The sequence below is a fragment of the Pygocentrus nattereri genome, chromosome 13, assembly GCF_015220715.1.
Source record: "Pygocentrus nattereri isolate fPygNat1 chromosome 13, fPygNat1.pri, whole genome shotgun sequence".
Classification (NCBI taxonomy): Eukaryota; Metazoa; Chordata; class Actinopteri; order Characiformes; family Serrasalmidae; genus Pygocentrus; species Pygocentrus nattereri.
Window position 1 is genome coordinate 212,501 of NC_051223.1, and position 18,293 is coordinate 230,793.

An 18,293-nucleotide genomic window follows, 5' to 3' on the forward strand; every position below is an offset into this window, starting at 1 on the left:
ATACAGAGATGCTGAATTTGACAGAATGTTTTAATTTATTTTTTTATTTGTACCTCATCAAAGAATGGGTTATTTCCTCTTTTGATGCGAGTTCTATGGGTTTCTCCACACACATTTACTTTGACAACAGGCTTAATGTTGTTTCCTGGCAACTGGCGACCCTCGATGATCCGGACTCGGATCTAGATCATGAAAAAGACAGGGACCTCTCACATTACTCCCCTCACAACATACAGAATAAGGAAGTGCATTAAAAATGGTTGAACCTCAGTCTGAAAAATAAACTAGGGAAGTGCTAATAAAGAACTTTGATGGGAATAAATAGCATCATCATTAGGGATGGTAAAATGCAGCATGCTTTGACTGAAGGATTCAAGTGATTTTGGAACGTTACAATCAGTTATAACCAAGAATGTGCAACTACTGTTTCGTCCAATACGGATCTTTAAGAAAGAATTTTAAGAAAGCATAGAACATTGATTTTATGATTTTACTGTCTATACTCTACAACTGTGTAAATAGTTCCTATAGTCAATTTGTACATTCAGCATATTATTGAGTCCAGATTACACCAAAACATTCAAATGATTAATCAAAATGAACTGTGGCTTGATTCTGCAATTCAAAGTATCTTGAAAGAAGTGTAATCAAGTCAAATTGCTGTAAGATATTATCAATGTACAAAAAACAAACAAACAAAAAAAAAGATTTCAAAATCACAACTTTACATTAGAAGGCAAAAATGTTTACTTTTAATGCAAGTTAATGTGAAAAAATAATAAAATATTTTAAATGTGGTTTTTAGACAGCCACAATATGTAAAATCCTCATCACCATGAATCACTGAAGTACCTGGAAATCCTGAGGTTTATTGGATAAAGGCCGTTGCTGTTTTCTTGTTCTCCAGTGGAATCTCTGGTTCTGCTGAGCAGATGGTGGTGCACCTCCCATATCGATAGCATCTCCTCCTTCAACACCACCTGCATTCATCAAAATCATCAGGAAGAGAAATTTAAAAAACATATGGCCTGCTACAATCCTAAAATAATGAATACTGTCATATAATTAATGACAAAAAATGTCCTTATTACAGCTCAAGTAGGGCTTGGCAATGTTACAATAATTTATCGTTAGATAAATAATGTCAAAATACGCAATTCTGAGTGTGTTGTGGATATTGACAGTACTTGACTAACACTTGACTAGTACACTGACTAACTACATGTTTCATTAGAAAGTGAGAATAATTTGGAGTTTAGTGCAGTGCAGTTTATAAAACACTGAACAGAAATAACTGTTGCTATAGCCTTATTATTATTATTATTATTATTATTGCTGAATGTAAAACTGTGAAGACTTTGTATATCTCACCATCTACAGTACATGATATCATCAAAAGATTCAGAGAATCTGGAGAAATCCCAGTACACAAGGGACAACAATCAACATTGGATGCTCATGATCTTTGGGCCATGACTCTGTACTGGAAATCACCGCATGGGCTCAGAAACACTTCCAGAAATCAATGTCTGTGACAACAGTTCGCTATAAAATCCACAAATGCAAGTTAAAGCTGCATCATGCTTAGAAGAAGCCATATGTAAACAGGATCCAGAAACAACGCCAACTTCTCTGGGCCAAAGCTCATTTAAAATGCACTGAGGGAAAATGGAAAAGTGTCCCATGGTCAGATGAATTAAAATTCAAAATTCTTTTTGGAAATAATGGACACTGCATCCTCCAGAGTAAAGACCTCCCAGTTTTATTTAGCACACAGTTCAAAAGTCAGCATCCATCCATCCATCCATCCAAAAGACAACATTCCTCTCCCAAAACTGCAGCAACTGGTCTCCTCACTTCCCAGACATTTACACACTGTTGTTAAAAGAAGAGGGGTTGCTACACAACGGTCGACGTGGCCCTGTCCCAACTTTTCTGAGATGCGTTGCTGCCATCATTTCTAAAAGAGCTAGTGTTTTTCAGGAAATGGTAAAATGTCTCAAAGTCAACTTCTGATATGTGTTCTGTTCTATTGTGAAGAGAATATGGGTCTATGAGATTTGCAAATCATTACATTTTGTTTTATTTACATTTTACACAGCATCACAATGTATTTGGAATTAGGGTTGTACAACATGATGCTTATCCACAGCAACTTATAATATGATTTTTTTTAGGTAGGCAAATGCAGTGTTAGGAATCTTGTCCAAGGACTCTTATTAGTGTGGTGTGCTTTCCCAAGCCAGCGTTTCGCATCCCCTGTCTGCAGTGTGGAGGACAGACTAGTTACCCACTACACTGTATCAACCAGATCCGCATTATAGAAGCAGTACAGTGCCAATACTAAGATTTAATACTTAAGTATAGGATAATAAAAATTTGACAAAGCTACATTATAAGCTTCATGCATGTCAAGTAGTGTTATTCCTAAGAAGACTGGCAAAATTTGTACTTGTACCTGTCACTAATACATTTGCAATCGGGGTTAAACAAAGGTGACACGTTCTTTTATCTTGCCATATTTTTTGCCATATTCTTATCTTGAAAAACAATAATAATTACATACTACATAAGGGAATTTTTAAAGCTACTAAATTAGCCGTATAAATAAAATCCACACATGGAAGTCAATAAAATATCATCATATTTTCACTGCCAATATCATTATTGATGATAGAAACAATAAATCCTAAAAAAAAATCTGCCTATTTTAACCAACACAGTAATTGATAATCTTCAGTAGTGGCTAATACTGAAGATCCAAGAGCACTTGGGCACAAAAGCCAGTAGTAAAAACTATTAAGGTCCAGATTCAGATATGCAGAATGAGTCTAAACCTGCACTAAACTGGATTTACCAAGATGAATCACCATAGTTATGCATTTTTATCCATGACTTATACAACTTATCCATGATACTATATTATGGAAACTGGCCCTTTGTGAGAACACTGTGAATAATACAAGAGTTCCCACCCCGATGCTTTTGTGTTTCCCCTACTCCACACACCTGACCCAGCCCACGAGGAGCTTGTTTATTAATTACTAATCGAATCGAGTCGAATCAGATGTACTAGATGAGACAATGCACAAAAATATGTATAGTGTGGTGTCGCCAGGAGTGGGATTTGGAAATAATCTGTTTGCAAAATGGTAGCTTAGTGTGTGGTGCAATTTCAAACTAGAAAGACTTGAAAACATGTAAAACCACATTCCACAGGGGATTAAAGTGGCTCTTGGCACAAATCAGTTGCTCAGGTGCACTGATATATCCATATATTGCCCATTTACTGGTATATTCATCTGCTCCATGCTCCACAGCAAAATCAATTAGAAAAAAAGACAAACAGAACTGGGTCAAGTCTGAATGTAACACAGCATACCTGCATTTTCTGCTCCGCTTCCATCCTGCTGATCATTAGGATTTGGAACAGCATTGGCTGGTGGTTCATATCCAATAATCAGATCAATAGTGGCCTAAAAGTAGTGCAAAGGAGAGTTTTTGAATAAATATCTAATGAAATATGAAATTACATGGAATCTTCAAATGATGTTCACCCTCATTGGCTATAAGTGTAAACACATTATCTAATCACTAGTGGCCTATCAGTATTGCAAGTAGAGATTACCTGTAAAGGAGAATTCCACCTGTCTGTGAATGTCTGCATAATTAATTCATTATAATGTAAACAAAGGCATTCAGAGCAGTTTGATATAAAATGCGCCATTATAGATAAGCTTGTCAAGTCAGAGCTATACACAGCAGTGCTGATAGGAACCAGACGTCCAAAGCGTTCTATTGAAAAGCCACCTCACAAAGATTACTAAAAATGGTTATTGACAGGTTGGTGTTCATGGTGGAGAGGGCCATGTAGGGCGTTGTGAGGCAAAATAGTCCCCAGAGAAAACATATTTTTTCTGTTTTCACCACTATGTTTTCACTATTATCATTACATATAAAAACTGAGCAGACGGAGCTGATACATTTCTCTACAATAAACTATTTCACATCCAACAACTTACTCACATCTCAGTAATTGAGCAAGTTTGAAAAATCTGTAGAATTCACACAAAAGTGTTTACTTCTTCAAAATTGAACATGAAATTGTGCTTCAAGTAGAAAAGCAGACCTTATTTATTTTTTCTACACTTCAAGTCTTCAGTTTGGAACTTATTGTCATAACAATTATTGCTATTCAGTAATAAATTGTAATGATAAAGTGTAGATTATCATCCAAACTACATCAAAGCATAAACCAGTGGTTCATTCACAATTTCAAGTATTTTGTGAATAATGAAAAACTTTGATCATTAAGCTGTAGTTATGTATTTATAGACATTTCTTGTCATTCATTTATTATGAATAGCTATTTGGTCAGCTTGACCACTTTTTAAATAAGAGCTATTACTTAAATTAGTTCTTAATATATATAATACACCTGCACATATCTTAATATACATGCTATATTAAAATTACTTCTATACAGTGGTTCCAAACATTTGAATTGTAGTGTAAATAATAAGATACAAAATAATAATAAAAAGTGTAAAAAAATAAATAAACAAAAAATAAATAAATAAAAACACTTACTCCAATATTCTGGCCACTTTCACTGACCAATGGCACATTTTTGGAAGGGAGTGATTTCACTTGTCCGCTTGCTAGGTCTTTCAAATAGACCTTTGCTGAGCCAATGAACCTGTATTTAAAGATTAAACGACAAATTGAACAAAAATTAGTTGAAATAACACAATCTGACTGATTGAGAAGCATGCGAGTCACGCGGTTATGTCTTCCAGGTTGATCATGCACTAGAGAGGGCTCCAAAAGTCCAAAATGAGTCCCAAATGGGCTCCTATGGCATAAATATTTCAACATTGCTGCTACATTTTTGAGCGCTTTAGCCCTATACGAGCTCGAGGACTTTATAATGGTGACGTCAGCATTTCAGTTTTAGCCATTTTTTACTCTTTACCTCTATTTTTTGAAGAGTCATTCGTGGCCTCTAGTGTTTTGCAGCTGTGATTTTGATAAAATGGAAGAAATAGGAAGTGGTTAGCCGGTTGGTAGTGGCTCATTCTACAGCTAGCCGTTACTACAAGTTACATGCATACTTACATGCATAGTAAATGCATACTTCAGAAAACTTCTATGAGATAATATTTTACAGAGACATTAAAAGGAAGGAGACCAGTCACTGGTTGGAAAATGAATGGGAAAGCTAGTAATGCTTAAATGTGGAGTTCCATGGAAATGCAGTGGCACAACTTCCTGAGAACACCTACTTTTGTATGTTGTATTTGAGCCAAATGCTACAAACCATTTGTGGGTTTTTTTTGGCAGATTTTGCCACTTCCTTCAAATATGTTTTTGAAATGGTAATTTCTAGATTAATCATTTTATAATACAATTAAACTGCACATATCTGCTATTAATGGAAATGTAAAGTTTCTACACCTTCTGTCCACAAACACTTCAGTTCAAAAGTGGCAGTAGTGCAAATGCTATAACTATTACTGGGATTGTTGTGAAACTGTGTCAAACATGGATGTTTTATTATTGGATACAGAGTAAAAGTGCATATATTAGCACAGCATAATAGAAATATATGTTTTTATGTGATATCTACAGACAGTTGTTGATTATCTTCCAAGTATCTTCCAAAAATGAAGAGCTTTAAATATATATATATATATATATATATATATATATATATATATATATATATATATATATATATATATATATATATATATATAGGAGGATATAGACTTATAGTCTATTATTGTTTACTTTGATAGGCTAAGTTGTACCACTTTGTTACAACTAACCCCACTGTATGGAGGCTGCACTTTAGCCTGGCTAGCTCTCATTGTTTATGTTCTTCAAAACAGTGCTGTAAAAATAAAATAAGATACAGTGTTGTGCAGAAGTGTCGGCTTCCTGGGACAAATTCCATATTTTGTTGATTTTCTAAGTGAAAATAATTTAACACATTCTCCACAGAGAAAACATCAGTTCTGCACATGTTAATGCACAATTACAGATTATTTGCTGAATTTATCATACTGAAAAAAAAATTTAAATGTGGCCTGTGCAAAGATTATGGTACATTTTATATTTTATATTATGTTCATTTCCAATATGTTACAAAATACATACAAATTGCGCACTATAATCTGCAGGTAAAAATTTATTGATGTTTGTCACCTATACAGTATGTGTTAACCTATACATGTCATTTGACTGCGGGGGTGGGGGGGAATCTAAAAACAGCTACTTTTATACTCTTCAGAGTGAAGCTTCAGAAATTTCTGTCCAAATGTTATAAAATTTCACAGATGACGTTGAGAATATAACTGACAGCACAGCCTACTTAAACCTGTCTGACTACATACAATGTCCATTCCACCTTGTGGTAGTTCGTACTCTGCTCTCTCCTGCTTGGGAGTTACTGAAAAAAACCTGAAGAATGTGTTAAATGAAAACAAAACTTGAAATGTTTTGGGCCAGAACGGCCAAGATTAGATCGTTGCTGAAACAGTTTAATGAGGCGGAGGGGGAACGCCTCGCAGCTATGGACAGGGAGGCTGAGGGAAACAGCAGAGATTTGGCCTCAGACAGCCATAAAAACTCATAAACTGCAGTGACTCTGAGCAGAGCAGGAGATTTCAGTGAGCTGAAAACTCCAAGGAGGAAATACCTCTGTGTGCTTTGTGATATCATTCATGTGTCAGGCTAAAGGGGAACCTCCTCCCAATGCAAACACGCTCATCTAGCTCACGACCGCAGCCCTTACCAGCCCGTCATATGTTCAAAGCCTTATTTTCGCCGTACAGAGGGAAATGTTTGCTGTACAGAACTGTGTATATATAGACTGGGACTGCTTCAGCAGCAAACACTGCCATCCTATCCACACACCCACCGAATACTGACACACTCCTTGTCTTAAGCACACATTTTAATTGTGTTTATCGAGCTTTATCTAATATTTATCCAGTACCATCAGGATGTGCTTTTAAAAATCAGATGGTACACAGTGGGGGAGTGGCTAAAAGCCAGGAGCTAAAGCCTTGCTACCTTTGCTTTGAACCCTGGGTTTTCAGGTCAGTTGGGGGGGTGGATGGGGGGAGGGGTTCACTTTTCCATAACACTCCTTTTGTGCACTTGAACAAAGCACTTAAAGGAACGCTGCACAGTTTCAATCTCTGTCTGCCACAGCTGTGTATCGTTGATGCTGTTCATGGTCCATGTAAAGAAGACTGTAACAAGACAGTTACTTTTTATGAAGGAAACCAGTAGTTTTGTACGTTCTTCAGCCAAGAACACACCAAACCACTTAACCAAACAACAAATAGCTGAACAGTACAGAACCACGGCACTGACCGTACTTTCATTTATCTAATTTCCAGTTACAGCGGCCATTAAGGAAAAGTTACTCATTTTTCAGATAGCATACATCTAAAAGAAAATTATACAGAAATAAAGAAGTAAATATACTTTTTTTCAGTATTCAGTGTGACCACCATTTGCCTTTATTACAGCTTCCAGACTTGCTTGCAATTTTTTTAACAAACTTTTTCTTGACAGTTACAAATCCACATTTTGAACAAATTACTGCATTTTAGGTTTAATGTTAACCAAAAAGCATTCAAGCATTTAATATAAAATTACAATATTTGAAACAAAAGCTGTGCTCAAACTAACGTTCTAGCCAAAAGCTACTACGTTAGCCCCCAGCTAACACACTAGCCACAAGCCAACATTTGTCATGATATGGTGATAAAATATGAGAGATATATATGGAGAGAAATATGAGAGAATATTATATAATACAATACATTCTGACAATCCTGATACAGTAATAATAGTCATGCATTTCAAACCTTCAAACAGAACTCAGCAGCCGCCCACTGGCTTCTGCCATGAAAGACTTGAATGAAGAGATTTTCCTGTTGTTGTCTAAGCAGAGGAAGCCTGTCAACATTACTGTCCATGACCGCATGTGTAAATGACCGTACACTACAGCTGCAGCAGATAGAGACTACACTGATAAGTGCTTGAGTATTCATTTACATCTAAGCCTAGAGGGCCACTTCTGCACTTTCACTGTGGTAAACCCCTTCATTTATACTGTTAACTGATTTTAAAGCGTGTGTCAGAGGAAAGACACTGCATGTGTACCTTATGTCCACTTCTTCATTCCTCATTCACAGTATTTAAAATGTCCTCCAGAATGTGGTCTGCATTATGGAAAAACAACTTTTTTTTTTTAATGGGAAGTATAAACGGCAATTGGCATGTTGGTATGACTAATAATAATTCTGACACAGTCCAGGCCCAGCCCTTGTCACTGATCCATGTCAGTAAGAGCAAACGTCTGGACTGCAGCCTCAAATGCAAACAATCCATATCATTCCATTTCCTTGTTGCATGTCCATGAAAAAGGCTCGTACCCTGAGGCAATTCCAGGTAGGCTGCTCTACCAATCACTTAGTCACTAATTCTTACGGATATATTGACACTTTCTGCTCGGGGTGTAAAACGTTACAATACTTGAATCAAAATACAATTCTAGTACGATTTTCAAAGACTCCTGAGCAGATATATGAACTGATGTACTGTGATCCAATGCAATTACGTCTGACTGCAACTTTAAAAACTTTTCTGTTTTAAATAAAGTTGACACTTTGTTCATCTCATCCTTTGTTTCGAAGCAAAACTCAATCGTAAAGTAGACAGAGCAACACTTTCAACAACGTTTCTCCTACAGAAACATATTTTCAGATCTACAGGGTGAGTCAAAAGTTACAGGACACCACTTTATTTTTTATGCTGTGTCAAGCCTCCACGATGCGGTGCTGAAGGTGGTTTTGTTGCGGATTTTCTCAGCATACACAATTTGTTTGAGATGACCCCAGAGATAGAAGTCAATATTAAAAAAAATAAATAAATAAAATAAAATAAATCCTGTCCTGTGACTTTTGACTCACCCTCTATTATCAAGAACAGTTTACAATGGAGAGGCACAATTATGGAATGCACACAAGACCATCAGCTGTAGTGCAATAGTGGCCTTTTTTCCCAGGATGCCATTCATTTTTTGGTCTTACTGGGAAGAAAAACAAAACAGAGCTCCCCTTGTGGACTAAGAAATCAATGGATTTTGGTATTCTATTCATCTACCAAAGGACTTAATACAGATTTAAATATAAGATGCTCAAATATTGAAACAATGTTTTCACCTACAGCAGGGGTTGTTTCCACCCCGAGGACCACCTGTTTATAACTGTAAAGCAGAGCAGCCCACAGAAAAACTAAAATCTACTTTTTTGAACCAGTTTTTTTTCTTAATTGCTCACACTGAAAACCCCTGAAATATCAGATCAGGTAGTCCATTTCACTTTAATCACAAAAAACTAAATTTGCAGTTATGTTAAAAACACGTTTGCAGAGACGTCAGAAAGGGTAAAGGAAACAAGGTAGATGCAGACGTGAGATGTGGAGCTGCAGTCCATCACGATTTCACTGAAAATGCTCTTCTGGCTCCCACAGGAGTAACTGGTCTGGACACGTCTCTGTAGTTTTGAGGGTTTTAGCACCTCATTTGAAATCAACCTCACTCCACTCACGCTTTTGGATCAGCGTCAATCGCTACAATCAACAATAATAACTAGAAAGGGAAAGTTCGTGAATGAACTTTAAGTTGGCTTGCTCTGGCAAGCTGCCAACATTCTGCCCAGTCATTCCCTATGGGAAAAAACGACTTTGAACATTAATATTCCGGGAACCGTACATCGGAGCACAAGCACACTCTGCGGGTATAGGCCCTATGATCCTGCAAAGCTTCGTGGTTCTAGTTTGAAAACTGTAGGAGAAGAAGCATTTTATATTTTGAGCGTAGAGGAATAATAAGAAGATCATGAAGAACAGTAAGCTGACTTTTTCAAGCCAACTTAATGAACCTGCCCTGACATCTGCTTCTTTATCATTAGTTCATCAAGTTGGGTTTAACTACTCAGGTCGCTGAAGCTCGGCCAGAAATCAAACACAGATCTTCGCTATTATTTTATGTCTCGTCTGTCGTTTTTATCAGCTGAAGCTCGAGCCGCAGGAACGACTTTAGAGCAATAAGTCAGACGTTAAAAGTCAGATTATACTGACGGTACAGCGCTGACGGGCTGCTAGAAGAAGAGGAAGTCAGCTGTACTGATGAATTCCCTTGTTTCCTCATAAAAGGCATCTCACCAGCAGTGAACTGAACTGAAAAGATGCATGTAACAGGTTAACTGTTCATTTTGGCGAATAAATAAATAAAAATGGCTACATTTGAATCATAGACACCATGACACCTGGTTTCCATCACTACCACTGTAAAGAAATCTGAGTCAGTAAGTTTCTCTAGCATTTCACATTAAACCAGTCCGAATGCTAATATCTCAATGCATTAATTACACAGATTAAAACTGCTGGCATTCCCCTTTAATACATCTTGTTTGAGTGTAAAGTACTGTAATGACTGAATGAGGTGAAAGACAGCAGGGAAAGGGTAAGACCTGGAATGAATTCTGAAATGTTTGGGCATGTAGGAAGAAGTGGTGAGACACTCAGACACTCGGTCTAAAGACTAGAACAGAACCTTCTGTTCACCAAACCAACAGCAAATTGCAGAGAAAGGCAGACATGAACAATAAAGAACTGTTATAGATGTTATATGAAGCGTTCTTCACTGGGTTAAACAGAGGGCAGTGAAAGGAGAAAAGCACTACAGGAGCTGTGGCCTAAAACTGGACACAACATTTCATTTATCACTGTGTGAAAATTGTCTTTGTTTCGTCTTTGCTAAATTGTTTTAGCCGTATCAGACAATCAGCACACTGCACACTCTTTCATCACTCATTACAGATGAACACCCACCCTGAGACGTCATATGACTAAGCCTTTTCCACCAAAGCACACACAGCAAGCTTAAGCAACAACAGCCAAAATGATCTAGATCTTCAAGTCATACTAAACAAAGAAATGGGAACACATACAATGAAGTAATACAGTAAACGAGCCAATGACTTCGATGAGCCCGTTATAACATGTGAATTACTCTTTAACCTCTGTTAAAATTCTAATTTACACTTTTCTATCAACCAAAACCGTTCCAATGCAATGACGCACCAACAGCCCTGGATAGTAATGCACACTGTTATCAGATTCATATTGGTATTGACAGATATTTACTTTGAAAAAATAAAGCATCATCAGACAGGTGTTTAATTTGACCCACACACACCAAACCGATATTTGATGACACTACATTTGGGATGCTGGGCTACGGCACTAAAACATCTGCAATTTATTAAAGTCATTTGTAACTCTACAGAAATAAGTGTTAGATTTCTCTATAATGCAAACCCTGTTGTGGTGAATGTGGTGAATCTCTTCAGCCTCAGAAACTTTCTCTCAGCAAGCTACAAGCCATCCTTCACAGTGAGAAATGGACCAACAATCTTCCTCTTAGCCGGCTACTAACAAACAAACAATCTCTCAGCCGGTTCCTAATAAACGTTCTCTGAGCCGGCTACTAGCTAACAAAATTTCTCAGAAATATACCTGAAAATATTGGAAATCGGTGTCGGACCCGTATTCACGAAACGTCTCAGAGCAGGACTATGATCTAAAACTGTCACAGTAAGTCATTTTACCTAGCTGTGCTCTCCTGGAAAACAAAAAATCACTTATTTCATATGAATTCCCTTTTATTTTTCCCCAAAAGTCCTTTCACATTGTTTACTTTTTTAGATTTATTTTCTGGGATTTGGAGTTTACATTTTTACATGGTAGTGTGCTAAATTTGTAAAATTTCTAAAATGTAGTCCCATTATTAAAGTACATACTATTCCCAAAAGAAAAAAATCCAGGAAATAGTAAACAAGTGTAAACATTCCAAGTTGAACTTTCACTTTTAGCCCTTCTGCTGGAAGGACTGTGAAGTGTAAAAAGCTGGACTGAATAGTTCGTCTCTTCTGCACAACCTCGCATTCATTCCCCCATGGAAACCATGAGCCTGCACAATCCCATCCTCATATGAGCTTTATTAAGACTCTGACCTCAATTAACAGAGCATGGCCATTTATTACCCTCTCCTTAATGCACTCAGCTTCCATCATGATCCGCTAGTTATAGTATCATCTCAAGACCACAATTTGAATGTGCAAATTTATCAACGGAAAGAGAGAAAGACTCAGCACCACCCTGTTTAACTCTCCTTCACTGGATCTCTCCCCTCCTCTCCCCCCACATGCTCACAGAGCAAGTCTGAACGTGGCTTTAAGGGTGTGTGGACCAACTGTAAGGGATCAACAACGCAGTATAGAGACACACCCGAGTCTGTCAGGTAATCCTTCAGTTTTCCAACATACTGCTGTTAGCTGGTACACAGTGGTGTAAATAGGAGCCAGTGTAAAACACGTCAAGAGCCTCTTACATAAAAACTACTTTAAATGAATAAAATATGAACAAATGAGGAACAAAATAAGAAGGAAATAAACAGGCCTCAGGGCTGCCTGCCTAGTGTTGATTTAAGCTAACTGGTATGTTAAGAAATTGGACCTATCTTCAACTCATGGGTGTAAAATTGCTTCAGTATCTACAGTGCTGTGTAAAAGTCAGAGACCAGCCTTCATTTACTCAAAATATATACTCACCACAAAATGACATAAAAGCCTCAAGAAACCTAAATGTTTCAGTTTAGAGAGTCTATCCTTTGCCTTTATTTTGCCATTTTCTTTGAAGCCTTGCTTCCAGTTTTTAAAAGAAATTTGCAAGGATATTTTCTGCTCCTACAAAGTTCAGTCTTAGACGTTGTTTGCACAACATCATTTCTCATTAACGTCATCTTGACAGCTACACATCCTTTCGGACTCGTAGCACTGAGCTGTCTTCTTACAGTGGAAAGATGGACAGAGAAATATCCGGATTTGTTTCGGATATGGAAGATATAAGCAAGAGTGCAGCTTGATTTTTTTCCTGATGATCTGATGGCGGTTATTTTAGTGGATTATTTTAAATCTAATCTCCTCAAAAATATCTCCTGAAAAATTAACAATGTCTACTGAATATCTGCAATGACCAGGAGTTAAATAAATGAAGGGTGGTCTTTGACCTCTGCACTGTATTGTGTATTTCATGCTCTCTGTGCTGGGGTAGCCACTCAATCGACTCAGGTCCGTGTAGATGAGGCTGGGCTCATCAGTGCCGTATTAGTCTGATTAAACGCTTCTACCGTTCACAGAGTTTCTGGAGTTACCCACACTCATACTGCACTGCTCACATTAACACTCAAAATTGAGAAGGCACAGATAATCTACGCAGAGGAAGTTTAAAATGTAAATGTGTCATACATACTGTTATCTCAGAGACATGAGTAATGCAAATAACATCATTCTAATTAAGTCATTAACTATGATGTGATTACAATTATTTAAAATGCAATGTGTTACAATATTTCATTACCTGTTATGCTACTGCTACAAGTGGCAACTCAATAAAACACGAAGATAATACAATAAAACAATAAAACACCAATACAAGACATTAATAAAATCCATGAGAAAGTGAGTGAGTATAGTTAGAAACCAGCCCAGAATTTTATGCACAATTTGTGTTAATAACTTTAGCTCTTTATCTTCATCACAAGACCATTAATGGATGTTTTTCATTGACGGGTTCCACCCAGCAACAACAGTGAGGTGTGTGAAACTCCCAGCAACACTTCTGTGCTTGATACACTCACATCCAGCACCACACCCTCTACCATGTCATCCTCACTGCTGTGTTAAGATTAACCTGCTGTGTTCCTCAATCATATATGATCAGTGGCGGTGTTGTGGAGGCTCATTTCCACTGGTGGACAAAGCAGAAGGGAGCTGAGAAAATTGTGCAGCAAGTGATGAGCTACAGTCAGTCATTTTAAACCTACCAAACGCACCTGTAGTCAGGTACACATACATATTCATTCTGTTATTGTATTTAGACAAAGTTATTGTTATTTTACCTGTTAGCTGAAATAATACTTTTAGCTTTCATTTGAGGGTATGATATTCAAATCTGGTAGACAGTGAAGGCATTATACCCATTTTAGTAATTTGGTAATTCTTAAGATTTGACTTATGAGTAAGATAAAAGGTCTAGAGTCGATCTCAAGTATGACATGTTCATATAGAATGTATTACTGTTAACAGTCATGATGAAGCCATCATTACACTGAACAAAACTATCAAAGAGACAGCAAAAACAGGTGTGGCCAAACGAAAGAAGACTTCTTTCCTAGTGATGGAAAACCCCTTCACAACATCAGGCCAGATAAAGAACATCCTCCAGGAGATAGATGGAAGCCAACAATCAAGAAAAGACTTCACCAGAGGAAATGTAGAGTTTTCATTTTCATGTTTGAAAATGGTTGTAATTCCTACATCATCCACGCAATCGAAAAGCAGCCAGTCTTCAGCATTTGATTTCAAATTCAATACGCTGTGGGGGACAGCTGAAATAACAAGGATATTATCTATGTCCAAATATTGTCCTGACGCTTTAAAGGCTGTGATAAACCTTTAGAATCTGAATCTGGTATCAACTGGTCTGAGTACTGCAGTTTTATTGTCTTGCAGAAAAGGACAGCTGATGTCATTAGTCTCAGACGCCATGCAGCTGATTTAATCGGATTTAAACTGGGGCCCAAAAGCAGCCACAAAAACAAAATGCCAGTGTCCAGTAAAGGAACAGACATTTCTGAGCTCTGTCAAGCAGGACTTACTTGTCTTTTCCAAGAGTCTCAAAGTCTTTCACTATCACATCAATGAAGGAAGAGGAATCAAGAGGGGAACCCTTCAGATCAAACTCAAGGGTCTGGAACAGAAAACATCAGTTAGAGGTCACAGTCACAGTCCTGGTCAGTATTTACTGTGGTGCTAACATATCTGTGAAGAATTCTTGAGGTGTATGAGGTAAATATACAGGCTGCATGTTTGGTATGCAAAGTTGGCTTCTTCAGCTTTGCGCTGGAACTACCGGTAGCTACTGTAGCTAATGACGACTGCCAATGCAGCATGATGTGATACGGATGACAGCTAATAAGTAAAGGAAAGGTGTCCCATCAATTAGAATGGATCACAAAGTCCGGCGCGTGGACAAATTCACGCCATGGGTTAGTCAGTTATTTCACTGTTATACTGTATTTGACTTTAATTTGCTAGTGTGCTTCTAAAAATGGCTGCTCGACGGCTTTAAGCTCAGATGTTTAATTTGTCATTAACACCGACAACAGAGCTGTGACGCTGTGTGTCATGCCTGTATTCGGAGCTCTGGGTCTAAGCAGTTTTTCTCGGATGATACCATTTTAAAAACTGCTGCTATCACAGCCTGCAGCAGGCAAGCGTCCTGCTCCGTGCACACTGTCCCAAAAATGTCACTGGATCCTCTGAATCGCAAGACAGTTAAGCAGTCGAAACACTAATAACACAAGCGTTTTAACACAAGATAACACAAGAATTCCCCCACTGTGGGACCAATAAAGGATTATCTAATTTTATTATAGTCTTCAGAGAAGTCTGTCGAATCATGGAAACGAATTACTCCTGTCTCCAGGTCTTTATCAGTATAACGCTGATTCTGCGTGGGGCATCGTGTTGAGGACGCCAGTCATATGATGTCAATTTGAACTTCTTAATCACTCGTGACTGAGGGGTCCAGTGACATCTTGACGCAGGGCGCAGGGCGCAGGGCGCAGGACGCAGGGCGCAGGGCGCAGGGCGCAGGGCGCAGGGCGCAGGACGCAGGGCGCAGGGCGCAGGGCGCAGGGCGCAGGGCGCAGGACGCAGGGCGCAGGGCGCAGGGCACAGGGCACAGGGCACAGGGCACAGGGCACAGGGCAGCGCTCTAAGAAGGCATTTATTTTTCCTAGAGAGAAATCTGCTTAGACCTTAAGGTTCTGATATGGACGTGAAAACGCCTGCAGAACACTTTGTGGGCTCTGGGTAAGAAAACTGCTGTCTTTATTGTTCATGTCATTTTGTTCATTTCCCCATGGCAGAATGGGTTTAGTGCCACTCTGGACACCAAACATGCTTTGACCTTCCCTTTAAAGCATATGCCCACCTCCTTCCACACAGGATTGATTTCACTGCTGATGGAGCGAGTTTTCTTTGTTTCACCTAAAAGAAGAACAAATGCACAGATATTCAAATCAAATCAAATCAAATCAAATTTATTTATATAGCGCTTTTTACAACTGATGTTGTCACAAAGCAGCTTTACAAAAATGGGAATCACAGCACAGAGAATCAGACAAAACACTGAACATAATATACAGAATATACAGAATATACAGAACCCCCGTGAGCGCTGAGGCAAGGAAAAACTCCCTCAGAGCTGGAGGAGGAAGAAACCTCGGGAGGACCAAGACTCACATCTAAAGGGGGGACCATCCTACCACTGGTCAGACAACTTATAAGTTAAACTGTTCACTGTTTATAAACACAGACGGACAGTTAAGCCTTTTAAACCGAGGGATCCCATCACGCTCACTTTATTAAACCACCGCCACACAATTCCCAGGAATACCCTGGGAACAGTTCTCTCGGTGCGCGCGACAAGACAGGACTTACAGTTCCAGCGTCTCTCCGCTGTCCGGGAATTTGCATATCTATACGTAGATGACTATAAATGAACTGTTAGGATATGAGCACGAGTGATTTTAATAATGCACATTACTGTGTGTGTGTGTGTGTGTGTGTGTGTGTTCAGAGGTCAGCAATACATAAAGTGTAGCAGCTCTATATTGTCCAGAACTTTAAAGGCACCCTCAAACGTCCCTTCCTGAAATGATGACCACCCTTCATCTCACTCTGCGTCTCAGTCTGACGGCGTTTAAAAGCATTTACCTTTAAACACGACGGATGTGACGGGGTCCGGATTCCCGAGCTTCTTCTTGGCCAGTCCTGAAGCAGATTCGACCACAACGCGCAACATGACGGCAGCTGCTTTACCCGTCGGTCACATTAGCGAAGGTTTGGCTTTTGACCTCCAGCTTTCCTCACTGACCTGAACCCAGCGGAGCGCGGGCGCCTCGTTAAGCAGTGGAAGGAGGGCGTGGAGCTCCAGCAGGACAGCCTACCTGCTCGGACTTACTGGGCCAGAGAGGAACACATGACCATGGCCGTTCTTCCTCAGTGGACTCGGTTTTTTAAGAGCTAGAGAACAGAAAGTGAAGAGAAAGGCCCGCGAGCACCGCAGGAAGGAAAGAAAGAAAGAAAGAAAGAAAGAAAGAAGTTTGAATTCCACCACTTGTGGCGGCTCCCTGGCTCCCCCTGCCGGCTACCAGCGGTTTGAACGCTCATTTCGCGTCGATGCTGAAATTCGCGATTTGTTCAGTTTTTAACGCGGGAGTCGCACAACAGCACGTGCGTGTGGCTGTGGTGTAAACAAAGCCGTTTGAAGTAGTTTAATGTGAAATATTGCACCAACAGCCGCGGACCTTTTCTGCTCATTACCCCAAACGGTCAGTGAACTCACTGATAATGACCCTGGGCAGTTGGGTGGGGGTCAGATGTTATGCAGATGTTAAGCATTTATCCTGCTGTGACTGCATTAACAGGTGTACGTCTTGTTTCATAGTATGATATCATCCACACATGGTTCCTTAAGGGTTCTTTAGTAAAGGAAATGATTCTATATAGAACCCTGAAGACTCCGAGAACCTTTTGCATCGTGAAGCAGTTCTTCAGCTTGATGGAGAAAGTGCTGCAGATGTTTCTACATAGGACCAAAACGAAAGGGTTGACAAGGTTGACATCATAACGGAAGAACCATTTTCGGTGTTACCCACTAAAACCTGCAGCTCCATCTTTTTAAAGTGCGCAGTTGTTCTGCAGAAGGACGTCTGGACTTCTTCCTCTGAGATTTCTCTGCTGGGATGTAACACAGTTGATGACTCCGACAGGCAGCAGCTCATTTTTTGGTACCCAGTATCTGCGCTACTTACAACAATCACTGCCATTCCTTTCTGGATAAAACGGTCACCCATGACTGTGTTCTCTAGATCTCACACACACACTCACACACACACACTCTCTCACACACACACTCTCTCACACACACACTCTCTCACACACACGCTCTCTCACACACACGCTCTCTCACACACACGCTCTCTCACACACACGCTCTCTCACACACACGCTCTCTCACACACACGCTCTCTCACACACACACTCTCTCACACACACACTCTCTCACACACACTC

At 39.2% G+C, this 18,293-nt stretch overlaps 1 protein-coding gene across 3 annotated transcripts in view; it reads right to left on the reverse strand.

Annotated features, from left to right (window-relative positions):
- Window positions 1-18,141, reverse strand: part of myof (myoferlin) — a 67,015-nt gene extending 48,874 nt beyond the window's left edge. For 2 of the 3 annotated variants that reach the window (XM_037544234.1, XM_037544233.1), the window contains exons 1-7: window positions 16,932-18,140; window positions 16,147-16,202; window positions 14,807-14,898; window positions 4,591-4,699; window positions 3,383-3,476; window positions 853-980; window positions 54-182 (exon numbers count right to left, since the gene is read on the reverse strand). In XM_037544234.1, the coding sequence (XP_037400131.1) occupies window positions 54-182; window positions 853-980; window positions 3,383-3,476; window positions 4,591-4,699; window positions 14,807-14,898; window positions 16,147-16,202; window positions 16,932-17,019 (696 nt within the window). In that variant the 5' untranslated portion in view covers window positions 17,020-18,140. Of the gene's footprint in view, window positions 1-53; window positions 183-852; window positions 981-3,382; window positions 3,477-4,590; window positions 4,700-14,806; window positions 14,899-16,146; window positions 16,203-16,931 lie in introns of all 3 variants that reach the window. The other variant, XM_037544232.1, reaches the window with a different exon arrangement.
- Between the last annotated feature and the right edge of the window lie 152 nt (window positions 18,142-18,293).